The sequence below is a fragment of the Colossoma macropomum genome, unplaced genomic scaffold (genome assembly GCF_904425465.1).
Source record: "Colossoma macropomum unplaced genomic scaffold, Colossoma_macropomum, whole genome shotgun sequence".
Taxonomy (NCBI): Eukaryota; Metazoa; Chordata; class Actinopteri; order Characiformes; family Serrasalmidae; genus Colossoma; species Colossoma macropomum.
The window spans coordinates 33,484,852-33,504,745 of NW_023494798.1; the positions used below are offsets into that span (position 1 = coordinate 33,484,852).

Genomic DNA, 19,894 nt, shown 5'->3' on the forward strand with positions numbered 1-19,894 from the left:
AGGGCCAGGGTTAGGGTTAGGATTAAGTTTTGGGTTGAGGTTAAAGTTAGGATTAGGGCAGGGTTAAGATTAGGTTTTGAGTTGGTTAATGTTAGGGTTAGGATTAGGGCCAGGGTTAGGATTAGGATTAGGTTTTGGGTTGAGGAAATGCTTCACTACTGCTACTTCACTGATATGTTGTTGATGTGTTACTGATAATCTGTTAAGAGTTTATTAATCATCTACGAAGGACCAGTCCAAATACAGCATTACTATAGGTTGATGTAAGATGCCTAACATCTTACATGGTTAGCAACAAATCTCAACACTTAACACATAAATGTAACAGCATGTACACCCAATAAAATCACCAGCAGTTTTCACTGAAGTGCAAGTGGTGTGGAATGTACACCATAAGTGTTAATACAACATTGACAATACAGTTCGAGAGCTATAATATGTCTCGCATGTGTGTGTGTGTGTGCTCTATGGAACAGCTGATGATGTACACTGAAATCAATAGCCTCATAAACGTCTCTATAAAGTCAGCAGTTTTATGTCCCAACAATTAGCAGAGAGGAGATTACAAAGCAGAACTAATTGTTGCTCATTTTATAAGGACATGAACGAGGTGTCCAGCTTTGTGCAAGGCTCCAGCAAAGGATGTGCAGACAACAAGCTGAACTATCCACCATTCATGCCAAGTAAGTACCAAACAGCTCTGGTTATGACAGGTTATGACAGGGTGTCACAGTCCAGTCCTGGCAGGATGACTCAGTCCAGTTTAGTCTGAATTCTGAGCAGTTTTGAGGGACTGAACTTCAAAGATTTGACATTCCAAATAGCAAAACTGACATGAACACATCTCTTTCATACATGAAACTGACAGACCCCCGAAATTTATTCCAAATGTATCATTAAAATCCCATCAAATGAGGCTGGTTGGTAAATGAGGCCCAGTTTCCTTATTTTCATACTTTGTTAATCATCTCCCACTCGAATCAGGAGGAGGGGTCCTGTGTATCTGACCATTCTTCATTTAAAAGTTAATGATTAGGTCTGACTGTGAACGCTGTTAGAACTTTTTAGAACCAAACTGCCACACCAAACCACTTTATTTATTAAAGAACCAGCCATTTTAAGGTTCTCACTGCAAAAAAAATGGGACCAAGTAATGGTGTCATGTAAAAATATCTTAAAAATTGTCAACAAATGTAATATTTCTCCTGTTGAGATTGTTTTAAGCTTAATTTAGGATCATTTACTTTATTTCTAGATATTTTTACTTGTTTTAAGTAATTTTATTACGTAAAATTATCTCACTATATTGATGCAGATGTGGCAAAGGTTATCTGCCAGTATAGTGGGATAATTTCATTTGATAAAACTACCTAAAACAAGTGAATAATATCTAGAAATAAGCTAGGTAATCTTATAACCATCCACAACCATCTCGAAATGGGAAATATCGAATTTATCAACCAGATTTAAGATAATTTCACTTGACAAGATACTAATTTTTGCAGTGCTTTAGGGAACCAAAAGTGGTTTTTCTATGGTTTTGCTCTGACGAATCCTTTCTGGTTCCACTTAGCACCTTTAATTTTAAGCGTGTGTGCTATAGAGAAGAAAAACAGTAAACTCTGCAGTGCTGAGATCCTCCAGGGCCTGAGTTTGACACCCCTGGGTTATGAGAGCCACTCTGCTACGATGCATGTTAATTAGATTTCACGCGTTTTACACAGACTAGTTGCTGACACTCATGTTTCTCTCTCTCTCTCTCTCTCTCTCTCTCTCTCTCTCTCTCTCTCTCTCTCTCCCAAGATATCCTGGATGGTTTGATATACAGTAAGACCTTATGTATGGATGCTAAGCAGGCCTGGGGGAACCACTACGATGTGCACAGCCTGTATGGCTACTCCATGGTCCTAGCGACAGATGAGTAAGTTCCCCTGCAGTGCTTTAGTGACACTTTGGGGGGGTTTTGCTGGGGGTCATTTCACAGAAACAAAGTGAAGGGTGGAGATAAAGATAAAGGGGGAAGCTGTGAAAGTGTAAAATGTACTGCATACAGAGATAATAGCAGGGTTGTGAGGTTGGTGCTGTAAATGAAGGGATGTGACAGCAGAAATAGATGAGCATGTGTAGAAGCTGCAGTACCACGATACACACTGCACTTTTATGAATATAAATATTTATATATTAGAATGTCGTAAGATTTATACTAAGAATCTGTTAAAGTTATAATAGAGATCAGCTTATTAAATAAATACAGGAGTAGGCTACTTTCTTACCATACGCTCTTTAAAAAGAGTGTTCTTCAAGGGTTCTTTAGTAAAGAAAATGGCTCTGTATAGAACCATGAACACTCAAAGAACCCATTGCATGATTAAAGGGTTCCCTGCATCGTGAAAGCGTTCTTCAGATTGATGGAGAATGAGCTGTAGATGGTTTTATAGACCACAAACAGCTTGACATCATAACAATACAAGAACCCTTTTGGGTGCTATATAGAACCATTTTCATAAAGGTTCTAAACAGACCAATCTATAGCACTCTCTTAAGAACTCTTTCATGATGCAAAGAACCCTTTAATCATTCTTTGAGTGTTCATGGTTCTATCCAGAACCATTTTCCTTACTAAAGAACCCTTGAAGAACCATCTATTTTGAGAGTGTTCATAGTGTTTGTATTGGCAGTGTAACTCACTGTCAGGATGGGCATTTTTAACCACATTCTTGAAAAAGATGGTTCTTCACGAGTTCTTTAGTAAAGGGAATAGTTCTGTTTAGAACCAGAAGTTCTATATAGAGTACTTTCAGGCTTTGCATTGGGAAATCGTTCTTCAGATTGATGGAGAATGTGTTGTATATGGTTCTTATTCGTAACACCATAATAATAGCAAAAACTGTTTTGGTGCTATATAGAACCATTTTCAGAAAGGTTCTATATAGAACCATATATAACACATTCGCCATCAATGTTAAGAACCCTTTCACAATGCAAAGAACACATTAATCATGCAAAGTGTTCTCTGAGTGTTCATGGTCCTACATAGAACCATATTCCTTACTAAAGAACCCTTGAAGAATCATCTTATTTAAGAGTGTTTGGGAAAATATGTGTAGAAATAAAAGTAGTGTTTATTTTCATAAACTTATCTCCATTATTACTTAGATAGTTCTGTGTGAAAATGGTTCTATATTGAACTCATGGTTCTAAATACCACTATTCCATTCGCTAGAGAAGCCTTGAAGAACCATTTTTTTTTTTAGCAATGCTGTTTTTGACATACACATATACAAAGATGGTTCTTCAAGGGTTCTTTTGTAAAGAAAATGGTTCTGTATAGAACAATGGGCACTCAAAGAACCCTTTGCATGATTAAAGGTTCCTTGCGTCATGAAACGATTCTTCAGATTGATGGAGATGGTTCTATTTTGAAAAGGGTTCTGTATTGCACCCAAAAGGGTTCTTCTATTATTACAAGCTTGACATTATAACACTAGCAGAGCCCTTTTTTGGTGCTATATAGAACCATCTCCATCAATCTGAAGAATTGTTTCATAATGCAAGGAACCCTTTAATCATGCAATGGGTTCTTTGAGTGTTCATAGTTCTATTTAGAACAATTTTACTGAGTAAAGAACCCTTAAAGAACCTTCTTTTTATAAGTATGCATACTCATATAACCAAGCCCATCCTTACTCTGAAGTACTATATAAAGGAGAAGGCTGTTTGACAGAGATGCAGCAGTAGCCGCGGTCCTGTCCTTCAGTTCACTCCTGTGTAATACATGAAGATGTTAAACCAGCCTGTTGAGTGTCGAGCCCAAGGACACACGGCTAACATGCAGGAGAGGAGGGTCCACAGGCGGTGGGCCTGCGGTGAAGGGTTTTGAAGCGCTTGCTAATTTCTTCCTCGGTTTGTTTACAGCAGGACTGGTGTTTTCCTCCCCGTGTAATTTCTGCTTCATTGATCCACTTTTGTTCTCCCTCAGCCCCTGTGGCCTTCTCCCTCTTTTAAACTCTTCCTGCTGCCCAAACCCCTTCCTGCTTTCTCCGCATCTGCCTGTCGTTCCCTGTGGACCAAATCACCCCCTTTCATCCTGACGCTGACTTTTGTTTTCTATTCATCCCTCTACCTCTAGGGCGGTGAAGAAAGTGTTTGGCAACAACCGCTCGTTCATCCTCACCCGCTCTTCCTTCCCCGGGGTGGGCAAGTACTCCGGCCATTGGCTGGGAGACAACGGTGCCAACTGGAATGACATCAAGTGGGCCATCCCTGGGATGCTGGAGTTCAGCCTCTTCGGGGTGCCTTATGTAAGCATGAGACTTCTCTTAAAGGAAGAGAGAAAAAATCTAATTTACACAGTTTTCCCCCTCATCCGAAATGTTGCTGATGGGCTAAGATGTGTTTCGTGTCTGAAGTTCACTTCTTTAGTCACAGCTGTGAAGCTTATGGACTTAAGATCTATTGGAAGCTCATAACTGCTAACTAGCATTGTGCAAACCACACGACAAATACATCATACACTTCACTCTAATTGCACATCTGTTTCAGTTATTTAAATAATTTTGCTGATGTGTTATTTGACTTTGATATACTGTTATCTATAAACATGAAGATTTTTTTCCCAATTTTCTCCCCAATTCAGTCATATAGAATCCCACTAGCTATGACCCCCCCAATCACACGATACCACCAGCGCTAGGAGGGTTCCTCTGAAACCTGTGAAGCGCCACCACATCTTTATAAGCCGCTGTTAACGCAACGTCATTGGGCAGCCGAACATAATCGCCAATTCTGATATGTCAGCTAACAGACTCCTGTGCTGACTAGCATCACGCTATGTGATGGGGGTCATCCTACCCACCCAGAGAAAGCGAGGCCGATTGTCCTCTCTCGAACTCCCGGCCACGAATGGCTGTAGCGTGAACACGAAGCAAACTCATGATCTCCTAATGATAGGGCCAACGCTTAGACGGTTGCACCATTCAGGAAGCACTACTGTTTTAATGTATACTGTGTACTTACTATTTTATAGATAACAGTAAGTCATACTATGTCAGAAAACACCTAAGCAAATCTGTCTGTGTAACGTGCGACCAGTAAGCAGACGCTCGCGGATGTAAAACAGTGAAGAAGCTTTACTTGGGGATTTAGATCGAGATATCGTTGTCAGTACACAGGCATGGGTCAGTTCCAAAGTCAGAAAAATACACAGAAGGCGATCATAACAAAATAGGGCTAGGCAGATCAAAGTCCAAAACACAGGCAAAAGTCAAAAACCATATATCCAGCAAACCAGGCAACAGTACCAAAAACGGCAAATCCGAAAATCAGTGAGCACGAGAAACAAAGTCAAAACACGGGAGATCAAAACCAGAAAGCACGCTCAGTAGTTTCACTAGGAAAACAATACCTCGCACTGAACCTGACTATAGCCCGGGCTAATATACTGACTAAAACAGGTGAAAATGATCAATATTCAGGAGAACTAGAGCGGTGATAGGCTGCTGATGATCTTCCTGGAGTCAGGTGATGAGGCGGAGGATTCTGGGAATCGTAGTTTTGAGGCTGGCTGGCCGAATACGTGACAGTCTGATATCGCTTAACAGCTTATGAAGTTGTTACGCAAAGTGTCAGTAATGGTTAATGAATGGATAATCGCTTAACAATCACAGGGAAAGGAAACACACTTTAAAACATATTTTATTATTCAAAACAGTCAAAGGACATCGGTAGGTTTTTGTGTTGGATGAGTAATGGAGGTGAGATGAGAAATCCAGCAGTGCTATTAACTGGTACAACACTCAATGCTGGTTGCGGGTGGACCAGGTGCCAGCATGTTAGTTTGTCAGACAAATACTTTTTCACAGATTCTGGACTTTTCACAGATTCTGGACTACCACAAGCTAGAGTAGGTTGGTTAACCGAGGTCGTGAAAAAGCTTCAGCATACCCGCAGCATACAAGCTGGCGAATAAGAAGCTGATTTGCTTTATAGGTGTGTATGAGGTTACTGTTTAAGAGCTTTGGCAGCCACTTTTAGTTTTTGTAAAATCTCACAGACTGGAAATGTCTGAACTCTGGAGATACGAATCCAGGCTGTACGAATCCAGTCTACTAATCTTCTCTTCGTAGCGTTTTCTGGAGACACATCTAAAGTGTCTGCATCTTTTCATGGTTTTTGTGGTCATTCTGTTGCTATTTTGCTTTTGGTCTTCAGCCACCTGCAGGCCTGTAACCGCAGTGATGGTGATGAGACGAGCTCTATCAGAGCACAGAGTGACAGCTCACCTACCAACATGCTGACGTGGTCTTCCTAATGACCCAATCGAATGCTCTGAATACTGGCGCCTCAAATGATTAACTGAGTGCTTGAATACCCGTGCACATCACCTAGTGCTGATTGGAGTATAAGCTTAGCTGCATTAGCTTCGTTGCTCCAGTACAAGTCGCAACTATGAGGCAAACTTGAGACCCCAAACACGTCTTGGCGGATGGAACACATATTTGTGAAAATTAGGTTTTGGGACGACCGATGGCTTTAAAGCTTCTAGCATATGTACCAATTGGCTTTTGAGTCAAGCCAGAGCCGTGTCTCTGGTGAGGGGAGAAGCGGAGGTCGTCCAAATCAATGAATGCAAATGAAATACTGTGCCAGAGCAACAGCAGGTCCCAGCCCAGCATCTCCTGGAGAGGCCCGCTCTCTGCGGCAGCCTTCTCTTGGACTTGACAGGCCCGCAAACCCTCCTGATACACAAGAAAGGGAATTTGAATTGATTCTTCAGCACTGAGCGGCCTGTTAAGGTTTTAAACAAAAAGAGCACGCGAACGCAGCTCCCCTCAGCCCAGCTGAATTGATTGCCTGTATTCTGTTGTCTTCATAATGCGTTATCTGCAGGCCTGCTGAGAAATATGAAGAGGGTTTCAGAAACAGCAAAGGGGCTAACTGTGGCTTCTGATTGGGCTGCTGTGTTATGGAAATAGGAATCGAATGGGTGCTTTGCGGGTGGCGTCAATTGAATTAACAGAGACAGTGCAACGTGACGGCCACGTCAAACGGATGGATTATCGGGTGGATAATGTTAACAGTTCTTTGTAGTGCTATGACCATTATTGTGCTAATCCATGTGGGCGAGGAACGCCAACCTTTGTCATCTTGGTCAATAGCGAAAGACTTTAGAGTGCTTTTTAAAACAGTTAAATATAGTCTGTGTCTTGAAAGGAGGTATTTATTTAAGCAATAAAATATACTGTATGTCTTGAAATGAGTTTTTTAAGTTAAATGTCGTGCAAGTATTCAGTGGATGCAAATTTTTAATGAATTTAATGAATTATGTGTCTTTAAAGGGGGTATTTTTAGGCAATTTTAAAAGTCTTTAGTCTTTAAATCAGTTTTTTACAGATAAATGTATCGCATGTATTTAGGGATGCAATTTGTTTAAAGAATTAAATATATTGCATTATTTTAATCTGAAGCAATGTTTGTTCTTTGTGCAGATTGGTGCAGACATCTGCGGCTTCTTCGACGACACAACTGAGGAGCTTTGCAGACGCTGGATGCAAGTTGGAGCTTTCTACCCCTTCAGCCGCAACCACAACGCTCAATACTACAAAGTATGATTTCCCATTTAAATGTCATTACTAGCCAAATGTATAGCACTATAAACACACATTACGCCTGAGAAACAGCCATAAATATCCAACCCATCAAACCAGGCCTAGTGCATTTTCCCATTTACATCTTTTATATCTGCTGTAATCTAATCTGTAACAACCACAGTGTTCAGTATTAGAAGTATGAGTACCTTTTGAGTACCACTATTGTCATAATTTGCAATGCCATGATGTGGATATTACTTCGGTCTTTGTCACAAAGTGTGTCCTCCTCTTCAAATGCTATTTGTCTGTGATTTATTCCCTCCTATAATAATTGTTAGATTAGAGAGAGAGAGAGGCAATTGAAGCTGCTCTAGAAGAATACAATATGGGCTATGTATTTAAGGGGGCAAATGAGGATGAATGGAAAATGATTTTCTTGGAGAAATTAGATGAATAAGACTTGACCTTTTAGAGAGCAAGTAATCAGTCGCCGGCTGTCTTCGGGCGGGCAGACCAAAGTGTCCTCTGTCACGAAGAACACATCATCAGCATTCACGCGCTAAAGCCCAGGCCGCTCTTATCCTCCACCGGGCCTTCAAAGCATATGGCTGCTGTTATTATATTTAACCCCTTAAACGCTGGGCTTATTATTCAGTTATCAATTTTGACGTATTATGTAACTGTGAATTACTCAGTGACTACGATGAATCATTAAGCAATTACTGCTAAAGTAGTTTAACAACTACTTTAGTCATTCAGGAACTTATCGGAATGAATATAAATAAGTGTGGAGACACATACAGATGATTAACATTTCAGGAGTGACCCTCTGAGGTCTTTGAATGCACCCGTGCATCAAATTCTCTGTTCCTATATGTTTCTGTATCTTTGAGATAATATAGCGCAGAAATCCAGTTCAAACACTTCCTGAATCTGTAGAGTCGGCCTTTCCATTCCATCTTGTCACGAGATCATACGAGACTCACATCCGGAGTTATGAGCCTATGAAGAGGGGCTGAGATACACGTCATCTGCCTCTCACCGTGTGGAACTGGTGGATTCGTGTGTCCGTCTACATTCTGTGCGAAACTGACCAATGGACGCTCAGGAAATCACTAAGGACTGACCATCACGCCGGAAACCCTTCATTCTTCATTCAGTCCACATCGGAGACACATGTGAAATGGCGTGCAGAGAGTTTACAGCTGCTGAAGCTGCTGCAGCGGTTTTGGAAAGTAGTGACGAAGATAACAGAGCATTTTGATATGAAACATATGAGGATCAGTTTATATGAAGAGCCTTTCATTGCGAATTTAAGAAGATATGCAAAAATTTGGACCCCAAAGGGTTAAAATTTGTATAGCACTTTTCAATAATTTAGCAAGCACACATTGTATCATTGATGAGCAGCACCATTCTTTTTGAAGCACCAGTAGCTACTTGGTTGGTAACAGCACCCCCTTGTGGAGATTTTCAGCCTGCTGAACCTGTCTGAGTGAGGGAGTTACAAGCAGGTCTATGATGTGCATTCGTATCTAAATAAGGCTGGAATGGAAGAGAAACATACATTATGGAAAGGATCAGGAAAAGGGCTGGGAAGATGTTGCCCTCTTAAAGCAATCTTAAAGTGATAGTACAACAATAGTTTTGTTTCCCCTACGTTCCCCTAAATATAGCCGGTCAGCCAAGACTCGTTTATTGGCTAAAGTTTGCTTCTTTGGTTTTGCAGTGGAGCTACAAGGCCAATGTAGTTGACCAGCAATGAAAGACTTGATCGTGTCGTTTCTGAAACTCTAGCCACGTTTACATGCAGCCTAATAATCCGTATATAATCCGACTAATAGCTCAATCAGAACAGAATACGTCCATGTAAACACCTTAATTGGAATAGACTAGTCCGGGTGAGGCTATTAAAGTAATTAAAAGCACAAGCACTGCTCACTGCTGCTCATCTCACTCTGACTGGACTCACGTGATGCTCGTTGTCATGGTAACATCTACACTAAGTGGTTCTCTATGCATGCACATAATTTTGGATCTGATTACTTGTAGTGAGCATGTAAACGGAGATTTCCATCAGATTGTTGAGTAGAGTGAGAATAAACACCTCAGTCTTAGTCTGTAATCGAAATGTATTCAGTCGGATTGGCAAAAATCTTTGCGTGTAAACACAGCCTGTGTTACTTATATGAACTTCCACTCTTTCTCTCTTCCCACAGCCTCAGGACCCTGCAGCCTTTGGTGCCGACTCTCTGCTGGTGAAAACCTCAAAACACTACCTGAGTATCCGATACACACTGCTGCCGTACCTCTACACACTGTTCTACAAGGCCCACGTCAACGGAGACACCGTGGTGCGACCTGTCATGCATGAGTGAGTAACATCCTACGCCTCTGTGTGACTTTTCACTTCTTAATTATCACTCGTTTCTGCTTTACATTCATGCACGTTTCTAAAGATAAATCCCTGTCAAGTGATAAAGATGCTCCTGATATGTGGATCTCAGTTCGAGCATCAGAAGTAGTAGACAGATCACTCACCTAAATAAAAACAGGAGCCATTTAATGTCTTATTACAATGAAAAATAAAAGCCCGGCATCTACAGATCTTTTAATTATGACTCATTTCTGTTGTACTGTAGTGCATGGCTCTATCAATAATTACAGTAATATAAAATTGCAAAAACATTTGTCGTCTGACAACATGAAGCTTTATTGCCCTGCACAGGTCAGGCTTATTGATCCTACTACATCATGTAGACCTAGTGCTAATAAAAGAGAAGTGTACAAATCCTTCACCTGAGCAAAAGCACAAAGCACTTGATGGAATATTGCAATTAAAAATAAAGTAGTAGAAATAACAGCACAGTAGTAGCACAATAAACCAATAAGGAGTGCCTGCAACTCCCCTCCCTGTGATAAAACTGCAGTAATGCACAGCCTCAAGTGGCTTATTGCTTTTATAAAACAGCGGCCAACATAAATTATGATAAAATACACATTTATTATTTATAATAATCAACATAAACAAGTATTCTACCAAGAAATGTAGTTTATTTAGTGTACTGTATTGTTGCCATGCAACCATGGACCGCTGAATGAGGAGGAGAACGTTCAGTCGCCCATCGCTGTATATTGCGGTCGTTTCTTGATTTTTTTTTTTTTTTACTTTTTTGTCGTATAACGGTGAACTTATGATAACACAGCACTGTTTAATGCAAAAACGTTATGTTTATAAGTACTTTTTGGTCACTAAATTACCATCACGAGTCTTATTTAGCACCAATCCAGCACCGCCGCCTTCTCATGCAGGGGCTGAATCTCAAACGCCTCCCTGCTCCCTACATAGTGCACTACATAGGAGTTTAAATACTGGATCCTGCAGCCCAACAGTGAATAATACAGCTAAGAAACAGTCATTTCGGACTCAGACTCATCCACACTCGATACATGATGCACTGTTTGTCTGTAGAGGCTAGAATTTTAAACTTCCATAGCTAGAACACTGTTTAGGAAGTACAGAGCCGTTTGGGATTCAGCCATTCGTTTGGGTTTGACGCGACTTCTGACTGAAACATGAACATTTGAAGCGTGTAAGACATTCAAGTGACATTTTTTCTAGACTTTAGTTAATCATACTGTAAGTATTTTAATTATGTGATATTAATGATGGAGTTGTTTCAGCATGTTTGCCATCTTTTAGCCTGTTAGCTAGCTGACCAGCCTGGTTCTAGTTAAGAACATAAGTTGTCAGCCCCTCAGTTTAAAAAAAAACAGCTTCTTTCTTCATCAGTACACTCGGTGCTCCATGCGAGCAGCATTAGAGTCAAAGATGATTCCATTAACAGCACAAAGTTTTTTTTGGCCTAGTAATATACAATTCAGTTGCTGTGAGGTGTCAGTTGTGCGTATATTGTGGATTCTACAGCGGCTTCGATCGCAGCTCAGCCAATCAGATTTTAGGACTGGAACTATCCATTTTATAATATACAGTAAGATACTTTTAGTTCTAGCAGTTTAGTGCTAAGTCTAAAAAGCAATTGAATGAAGTAGAAATTCTGAAAAGTGATATCTGGATTATGATGAAGAGGAGCATTAAGTAGATGAATGCAGTGTCAAAGTGTGTTAATTGGGAAAAATCCTTGCACTGCAGTCATGATTGATAATAGTGCCACTGCCATAGTTTTACTGAATAATAAGTAGTTATGTTCCATGCAGTTTATATTTGAATCGTTTTCCTTAACACATCCTAAACATGTCAGAAGTGAACACCAATGTTTCCTGTACATCTCAGGCATGCTTGAAATATGCAGTGTTCATAATCTGACCAAAGTGACAAAGTGTTGGAGAAATATTGTAGTAGGGAAAGTAGGTTACATCTATTTCAGTTCTAGTTCAATGGGAATTCCAACAATTTCTGCCTGATTAAATAAAAAAATTTCATCATAAAGATGTTTCTGTGAAGGGTTTGATATGAAATGAGCCATTCTAGAGAAACAGAATGGTTCACAGTGGTGGTGGAGCCACATATCATGCCTCTAAAAGCTCCTTCACAGAAAGTTGTTGCATGGATGTACTAGGAATACACTGCCTGATGACTGAGACGTTGTTTAACAATAGTTCGGAGCCAGTTCTGGACAATTCAGAGTGTATTTTTTAAAATAGATTAATGGTGGAGAGGTACATGCATTGCGTTCTAAAGCAAAATAGTCCTCAAAGTCCAGATTTTCTGCTATTTTACCATTATTTTAGCATCAACATTCCATATAAAAACACAGAAGACACGTGTAGGTTCACTGGTGGTTTTGGATAGTAAATAAAATGGATATTTTTGGTGTTGTAGTCATGGCGACCCCTGGTCCCTATCAGCGCCACTGTAAAGAAAGTTTCTTTACAGTGAACTGATTCACATCAAACCACTCTCAATGATCTCAAACATAAATTTTGACTATTCAGTGGCATTCTCCTTTTTGTAAAATTCAAAATTGCAAAAGTGTGAAGAACTGAGTAACGTACAAATGCTGGAAAGTGACTCAGCTGCAGGTTTGGGGGGTATGTGGACTCCTTTAGGGGATGTTCACACGATGCCTTTTCAAACTCTGAAACGCGCTTCTTTTCATTGTGGTATATGTCACACGCACTGCAACTGAAAAGCTCTCCTCGAGTCTGCACAGTGCACTTTGTTGTCCTAAATTGCATGTTTAAGTTGCAGAAACACCAACCTTTCCATTGGATGTCACAAAAAAGTGCCGCATGTCAGCAGCAGCTGACCAATCAATATCAAGGTTGCCTTCTCTCCAGGCACAAATGGAAGAAAAGCTATCCAATGAGTTTGACACCCCTGCTGTACACCAAGTCCTCAGTCCTCTGTGTTCCCTCAAATCTCTGTCTTGCGTTTACTCACTTCTCAGTCATATTTAAGAAGCATGTCCTTCCTTTTAAGCACAAGACACGGTGCGCCTGCGTTTAAGGCCACTCACTCTCCACCTCTTCTGCTTCTCAGGTTTTACTCTGATTCGGCTACCTGGACTGTGGATCGTCAGTTCCTGTGGGGAGCCCATCTGCTCATCACACCTGTGCTGGATGCTGTACGTGAAACACACACACTTAAGAATAGATTTTCTCTCTATCTGTCGCGCACACAGTCATGGCCTTGCTATTTGGCCACTTCCTCCTCCCTCTGGGCGAGCGATGGTGACCTCCACTGGGACGCGCTGCAGAAGGATGGAGATTTATTTTTTTTTTCCTTTTCATTTTCCTCCTTCCTTTCTTCTCTCTCTAATGAGAGCGCTGACCTCATTACAGAGAAATTAGAACTGGAGATAGATTGCGGTCATGTTAAAATGGGTGATTAATTGCCAATTTAACATGGCCTCTCGCATGTTACGAAAAAAAGTGTGTGAAATAGATGATTCCCATTCAAAATGGATCCTTGGGAAAGTTCTCCGCTCCGGAGAAATGAGATGACAGTCAGCGGGAGAAGATAAGTTGAGCTTTATTGTTATCCTATCTATATACAAGCATACTGTGGAACAGTGCTGGGCAGGATAGCCTCTCTGTCGATGTGTCAGTATCGGCGTCTTAGTATTGATTTTTAGTTTTAGTGAAATAACAGAAACTTAACTGTAGTTTGTGTTGTGTTGCTTGAGGCTGTTTTGAGACGTGCAGTTCATAATACATAAGTAGTATATTTCCTTTCTGGTTAATGGTTACAATACCAGGTGTAAGGGTCGCTTACAGAGATCAAAACAGCCCAATCAGAACAAGCTATGTCAGGTTCATGATACATTCTCTTATCATAGAGTAGCAGCACTCAGGAAGCACAGCTTCATTAACTTCGCTGCAAAAAATTGTATCTTGTCAAGTCATATTATCTTAAATCTAGTCAATAAATCTAATATTTCTCCCGTTGAGATTGTTGGAAGCTTAATTTAGGATTATTTGACTTATTTCCAAGCATTTTTTGCTTGTTTTAAGTAATTTTATTTAGTAAAATCATTTCACTGTAGTGGCAGATTATGGAGACCTGCTGGGGACATCCTGTATGAATAAAAATAATGTGTGGCCACAACTTAATAAAGCATGGGAACAAGATGGGAACAAGATAATTGAGTATTGGCCACGACTTAGTAAGGCATGGGAATGAGATCCTAATGTGTGGCATGATCTTGTTTCCATGCCTTACTAAATCGTGGCTATGACTTAATTATCTCATTTCCACACCTTAATGAGTCATGGTCAGGACCCCCCAATGATCCACTACCCAGATAGTACCTGCTCTGTGAGGGTCCATGGGGGTCCTGACCACTGAAGAACAGGGTAAAAGGGGGCTAACAAAGTATCAGAGAAACAGATGGACTACAGTCTGTAACTGTAGAACTACAAAGTGCACCTATATAGTAAGTGGAGCTGATTAAATGGACAATAAGCGCAGAAACAAGGAGGTGGTCATAATGATATGCTTGATCGGTGTAAGTTGACTGGAGTTAAGATAATTTCACTTGACAAGATACTATTTTTTTGCAGTAATTATGGTAACTTAAATATCATCTATTACCAAAACATGCACCAAATATTGTGCAGTTAAATAAGACAGTGCAATGCATACAAAACCAATACAATGATATACAGTAAGTACAGTACATACAGATAATAGAATTAAACAAGACCACACAGTATGATACATTAAATAACAATGCAATTACTACACAGTACTATACAGTAAATACTATTAGTATACATAATTAACATATATGCAGTATAAAACATTAAATAATATTGCAATAAGTGCACAGTAAATACAACGATTATGCACTGAATGCAAATAAACACAACTATGCAGTACAGTACACATATAAAGTTACAATTGCAATAAATACAGTAAATATAGTAAATACTCATAGTATAAATGCTTGAGACATATGCAACTATACCACAGTGATATACTAATCTCAAAGCCCAGCAGTGAATGCTGCACTGCAAAAATAGTGACTTGTCAAGTAAAATTATTTTATAGTCGATATGTCCAATATTTCTCCTGTTGAGACTGTTGTAAGCTTATTTTTAGATTTTTTTAACGTATTTCCTGACATTTTTTCCTTGTTCTAAGGGTTTAGTAAGATTTTAGTAAGTAAAATAATCTCATTATACTGGCAGATAATTTGGCTTGTTTTAAGAAATGAGCTTGAAACAAGCTAAATTATGTGCCAGTATAGTGAGATAATCTTACTTAATAAAATTACTTAAAACAGGTAAAAAAAAATATATACATATATATATATAATAAGTGCACAAACATCTCGGGCAGCACGGTGGCGCAGTGGGTAGCACTGTCGCCTCACAGCAAGAATAGCCTAGGTTCGATTCCCGGCCGGGTGACCAGGGTCCTTTCTGTGTGGAGTTTGCCTGTTCTCCCCGTGTCTGCATGGTTTCCTCCGGGTACTCCGGTTTCCTCCCACAGTCCAAAAACATGCAGTCAGGCTGATTGGATGTGCTAAAATTGCCCCTAGGTGTGAATGTGTGTGTCTGTCTGTCTGCCCTGCGATGGACTGGCGACCTGTCCAGGGTGTATCCTGCCTTCTGCCCAATGACAGCTGGGATAGGCTCCAGCACCCCACCGCGACCCAGAAGGATAAACGGTTTAGATGATGTATGTACAAACATCTCGAAATAATACTTATCTCAACTAGAATTAAGAATATTTCACTTGACAAGATGCTATTTTTGCAGTGTGTGGGCTGGATATTGTTAAAATACTGAAACTGATACCTCGACTTCAATACCGATTCCTAAACGATACTTTTTTCTGTGCCTTATTTTAAATACAAAAAAATGCATGTATTAAAGCGTTATAACTCTGTTTGTATAGTACAAAAATCTCAAATTTTACAAAAAGAAAATGACGTCAAACATATTTTTTCTTTTTACTAATAATATTGTTTTTATCTTTACTCTCTCAGACGCTCAGATAAATAGCCATACAGATGCATTTCTCAGGCCTTTGCAGAGCCGTATGAGGAGCGTAAGGCTGAGTTTAAGAGAGCTGTGTCATGCCGACTGGTGCTGAAAGCTCACAGTTATGCAAGTTCATCTCATCTCAGAAATTGTCAGGAAAATCCATATGCATCCCCAGCGGCCTCTGACACGTCACCGTAATTACCGGACCCTTTCCAATCTCGGGATGCCAGGTGTTTAAAGGGATCCCTGGGCGGGTTCTTCTCTCTCCGCAAAGTTATTCGAGCGTTCCTTTAATGACATCCAGTATCAGACTTGCAGATCAGACGTGGCCCAGCTGAACCTTGATCTCTGCTGCACGCCTTTTGGCTGGGGAAATCAGCGCTTGGCCCACAGTGTCTTTAACGCGCTCTTCTCCTCCCTCTCTCTCCTCCTTCTTCTCTTTTTCTTCCCCTTCTTCTCTCTCTCTCTCTCTCTCTTTTTAAGTGTCGGCTCATCTCCATACTCTTAATTACGGAGTCACGTACTGCGGCGCGGGGCTTCAAAGCGCTCTGAGAGAGGGCGAATCGCGCAGGGGTCGAAAGAGGCCGAGCTGTGGTCTTTTAACTCTCCACACCAGGAGAGGAAAACAACAGGCAAGAAAACACGAGCCCATGAGTGGACAGCAGCTCCGCTTTAAAAGAGACTCAACAGAAATCCCTATGATTTCCTTAAAACCATAGTTTACATAATTTTACATAATCATAAGCAGCCAATTTCTGGTTTCTGACACTGTATGACTCACTGTTACCTAGAAAAATGGACAAGTGTACATTGCATAGCTTTAAAGAGTTGCAGTAATCATGAAGCCTGAATTTAACCTGTACTTTAGTCCATGTTTATATATAACTATGTTATACAGTGTCAGAAACTGCATAAGCAAGTCTATTAGAGATTACTTAAAGGGCCCATATCATGACAAACTGCACTTCTTTGCAATAAGAGTTTGATGTACATACTGTTCAATCCCCAGTCAATCCAGTCCATAGCTGTGTCCCAGTTCAGGGGCTGCATCCTTTAAAGGAAGTGGTCTGCGAAGGCGTCTCCTTCGAAGGCTGCATAGACCCATGAAGGCTGAACTGAAGTGAGACGGTCTTTTCTACTGCGGATTTTCTGTTTGCATCACAGCACCGCTGTTCCCGCCATCAAATGCCGCTCCTGTCAGGTTCTTTTAAAGTTCTTTAAGATGGAGCCAAAAACTTTGATTTAAATTTTTTTTTCATTTATTAGAGCTGGAGATGCTTCTCTCTGTCGTCTCCTTGCTCCCTAAAACAAAACAAAACGTTAGAGTAACATTTGTATCTTTAGCTATTCGACTCAGTTTAAACCCAATGCTTACATTTAAAAATGTCTCCTCAGCCGCCGTTCGTTCCTCTGCTGACACCGCCATGTTCTTGACTCCTCACTGGCAAGCAATGAACCTCGGGAAATGTTGGCTGGCGAAGGATCCACCCGTTGGATCCTTCGTTGTCATGGAAAAGAAGGACACACTTCTTGGCTGCATATGAGGGAGTCTTCGAAATGGGACGGCCTAGCCGCGCCGCTGTGATGCAATCAGCCTTCAAATGCAGCCTCTGAAGGATGCAGCCACTGAATTGGGACACAGCTTAGATATGGAACAACAGGCGTTGTCGCAAAGTAGCTTTACAGAAATATCCAGGGTCAGAGCCCCCATGAGCGTCGCCGATGGTGACAGTGGAGTAAACAGATGTCATTTACATACATCAGTCTTAAAAACGTAGTACACGGGCTCCCGAGTGGCGCAACCGTCTAATTGTTGGCCCTATCATCAGGAGATCGCGAGTTCGATCCCTGGTGATACTACAGCCGTCCCTAGCCGGGAGTCCAAGAGAGCACAATTGGCCTCGCTCTCTCTGGGTGGGTAGGATGGCCCCTCCTTCTCCCCCCATCACTCAGCGCGATGCTAGTCAGCGCAGGCGTCTGTTAGCTGACGTAACAGATCTGGCGGTTGGCGCTTTCCTCCGAGCGCGTTCGGCTGTCCAGTGACGTTGCGTGAGCGGCAGCTCGAAAAGAAGCGGTGGTTGGCTTCCCAGGTCTCGGAGGAAGCCTGTGTTAGCCTTCACCCTCCTAGCGTTGATAGCATCGTGTGATTGGGGGAGTCCTAACTAGCGGGGTGGAATTGGAGACGACTAAATTGGGGAGAAAATCGGGTAAAAATAAAACGTAGTACACTGTGAAAAAAAAGTTGTTTCAGCCCAAAAAAGTTGCATTAAAATTTCAAAAATCAACTATTCTGTTCTGTTAACTTTTTTTATTAGAGGTTGAAGTCACTTCAAATTTGAAAGCAGCCAAATAACTCAGTTAAAACAGCCAATTTATTTTTACAGTAAAAAAAAAGCATATTTATTTCTAAAAGATGAAGAGAAGTTAAAAAACGGTCATGCTAACATGAATTATGACTAATTTTGAGACCACATAGACATCACAAGTGGACCTCAAGGAAAAAAAAAGAATAAAAAAAGTAGAAGAAAAATGGATGATATGGGCTCTTTAACAGCTCAAAACAGTCTGAGGTATGTGATGGGTTTAGACGTGCAGTCAGCACAGTGCTAATCAGTGGGGTATAAGATTCCATTACTTATTAGCTGCGTTAACTTCATAGCTTCATAGCTAGACACCAGATATGCCTTAGCTGACTGACTATATCTGGGGGGGTTTGAGTTAGATTTTTTTGCTGAACTGTCCCTTTAAGCTCTGTACTGAGTACAGTTCTGATTACAGAAAACATCATGAAATTTTCAGTTTGTAGCTAATTTATAATAATAATTAATATATCATATTTTTGTCATATATTTCCAACACTGACTGTAGAGGGCAGATGAGTTAATATTCACGCCTTAGCTGAAACTTTCTTTACTCAATTATTCAGCAGAACAGACAGAGAAGACACCTTCACCTGATCTCTCCGCCATGAGTTGTCTGTCTCCAGCAGGAAGCCTTTTTTTCCTCTTTCTCATGTGTGATTTCACGTGTCTGGAGAGAGTTCATGTGCTGAGGCATGGCGGGGCGCTGTGGAAGGGATGAACACTGAATTTAAAGAACAGTGTGACGTCTGAGTTGGGCTGAAAAGAGCACATGACATTGTCTCTTAGCTCTGCTCTTCTATTTTCTCTTCTCTTTTCCTTTTCTAATATGACCATCAACACTTAGAGGACTAACATTGGTATTGTTGGTTTGCTATGCGTTTCCATTTACTTAGAATAATTATTGAAATGCAATTACTGTGTACCAAATTAGTACAAATGAGTAAGGAAAGCTGTAGAGTGGTTACTACTTAAACAAAATGTAAGAAGAGGTGATTGAAGGCATAAATGCCAAGGGGCGGGGGGGGGGTTAGAGGGGTGGGAAGAGATTATGAAGAGGTTATGCATCAAAGTCCACCCTTTTATTACAGCTCGTCTTTGAAGGCACTCATGCACTGAACAAAGCTGGTTAATAAATCATCAGTATGAATCACATCATTAGTGTATACAGCTCCATACAGCACAGCACACATGTTAAAACATGAACTTAGACACATTCAGCACAGCTTGTTTGGCTTAAAGGGGAGTTCCACCAGTTTTTCAAAATTCTTCTATTACTCATCTTGTCAAGTGAAATGATCTTAAATCTAGTCAATATGTCTAGAATGTTCCATTTTAAGATGGTTATGCACTTATTATAAGATTATTTAGCTTATTTCTAGATATTTAGATATTTATCTCACCATACTGGCGGATAATTTTGCTGGTTTGCAAGTGCGTTTCTTAAAACAAGCAACATCATCCGCCACTATAGTGAGATAATTTTAC

At 40.6% G+C, this 19,894-nt stretch overlaps 1 protein-coding gene across 2 annotated transcripts in view; it reads left to right on the plus strand.

Annotated features, from left to right (window-relative positions):
- si (sucrase-isomaltase (alpha-glucosidase)) overlaps window positions 1–19,894 on the plus strand; it is a 120,769-nt gene that overhangs the window by 31,720 nt on the left and 69,155 nt on the right. For both annotated transcript variants that reach the window (XM_036584998.1, XM_036584999.1), the window contains 6 exons: window positions 599–683; window positions 1,804–1,921; window positions 4,130–4,301; window positions 7,488–7,604; window positions 9,809–9,963; window positions 13,093–13,177. In XM_036584998.1, coding sequence (XP_036440891.1) covers window positions 599–683; window positions 1,804–1,921; window positions 4,130–4,301; window positions 7,488–7,604; window positions 9,809–9,963; window positions 13,093–13,177 — 732 coding nt within the window. The remainder of the gene's footprint in view (window positions 1–598; window positions 684–1,803; window positions 1,922–4,129; window positions 4,302–7,487; window positions 7,605–9,808; window positions 9,964–13,092; window positions 13,178–19,894) is intronic.